The 1,431-nt window shown below is 37.3% G+C and overlaps 1 protein-coding gene across 1 annotated transcript in view; it reads right to left on the bottom strand.

Moving 5' to 3' along the window:
• The window catches only part of PRKD1 (protein kinase D1), a 178,591-nt gene that overhangs the window by 97,692 nt on the left and 79,468 nt on the right, over positions 1-1,431 (bottom strand). The window contains exon 4 of the mRNA XM_030884929.2: positions 1,154-1,314. Within this exon, the coding sequence (XP_030740789.2) occupies positions 1,154-1,314 (161 nt within the window). The remainder of the gene's footprint in view (positions 1-1,153; positions 1,315-1,431) is intronic.

The raw sequence follows: 1,431 nt of genomic DNA, 5'->3' as shown, positions 1-1,431 counted from the left end.
GAGGACAATGAATGTACAAATGTGCTTTACACAATTGATGTGTGTATGGATTGTGATAAGAGTTGTATGAGCCCCTAATAAAACGATTAAAATTTTTTCCCAAACAATAAGGTATGATAATTAATTATCATAACTTTTAGAAATACCTTCCAAATTCATTGTCCCTACTTCCAACCAAAACTAAATTTATTGACATTGAGTCTATTCTGACTCCTGGGGACCCTCTAGGGTGGGGTAGACCTGTGGTGGGGGTTTCTGAGAGCATAACTCTTTATAGGAGTAGAAAGGCTCATCTTTCTCTTGCTCTCTACTTCAAGAGGTATTTATTTAACTAAAATGGTTTAGAAATCTCTCGTTTTTCTCTCCAATTCATCTTTCCATTATCTAGATTTTGAAGAGTCTTTGGAGAATCCATTGACCACAGGTGAGAAGAGTGGAAGTAGGGCGGAGTGCTGTGTAGTCAGGATGGAAATCTCTGAGCCTCGGCTTCAAACCATTGGGCTAATTCAGAATAATTTCTTTATTTTAAATAATTCATAAATTACCATAAGTTTTGTTTTGAATGTTCACACAATCGACATTTAAATTTCCTAAAGAATATTTAATCCATATCTTTAAGTTATGTGTTTTACAGCTAATGGAAACATTTGAAGTTTTAAGCCCTATTTGGCTCACAGAACTTGTCCACCTGTCATTCTGCCTGCGTATATGCAAGTGGCACCGACCATTACAGGACTTCCAAATTGTCATAAGAGCACATTTCACATTTTCTCTGGAATAAATACTCAGTTATGTTTCTAATTATGCTAATAACCTTCCCATAAAAACATATTTTATCTCTGGTTTTCACATTTTCACAAATCATGTTTTGCAACATTAACACATTGTTGTGTGCTGCTCTAGCCCTATGACCATGATGTTGCCACACAAAATTTTCTAATTTCACGAGGCTGGGAGATAAATGCAAACTTCAAAGCTGTTGGATATCTGAGGAAGCACTGACCAATCTACAGCACAAGCCCTGAGGAAACACGGTTATTAACACTCTGACTGAGTCCTCCCTCCTAACACACTGTCTTGGATTGACACTGTTATCACATCTTCCCACAGATTTCTCATGTAAACAAGTGAATTGATAAACAGGAGGCCATACCAGAAGGGGCTCATCAGGGGCGCTGGTGGAAAGCTCAGTAGACGCAGTACGGACACTGCTGAGCCCAGTGAGGGAAATGTTCGAGAGCCTTCTCCGCCTTACTCCACTACAATTATTGGGAATTTTAAAAGCACACCTCTTATGGTAATTCAGACCACATCCTGTAAAGAGAAAATAAAAAAAGGACTTCGGTATAACCATAAGTTAAAGGTTATTTGTGGAATTTGTTATAAATTATTGATTTAAAAAAATACTACTTTCCATTTTTCTGAGGCTAT

This window comes from Echinops telfairi, unplaced genomic scaffold, assembly GCF_000313985.2.
Source record: "Echinops telfairi isolate 266 unplaced genomic scaffold, ASM31398v2 ScPeMD7_18;HRSCAF=68, whole genome shotgun sequence".
NCBI classification, from domain to species: domain Eukaryota; kingdom Metazoa; phylum Chordata; class Mammalia; order Afrosoricida; family Tenrecidae; genus Echinops; species Echinops telfairi.
Note: the sequence above shows the minus strand (reverse complement) of the source record. Positions and strands in the feature narration are given on the sequence as shown.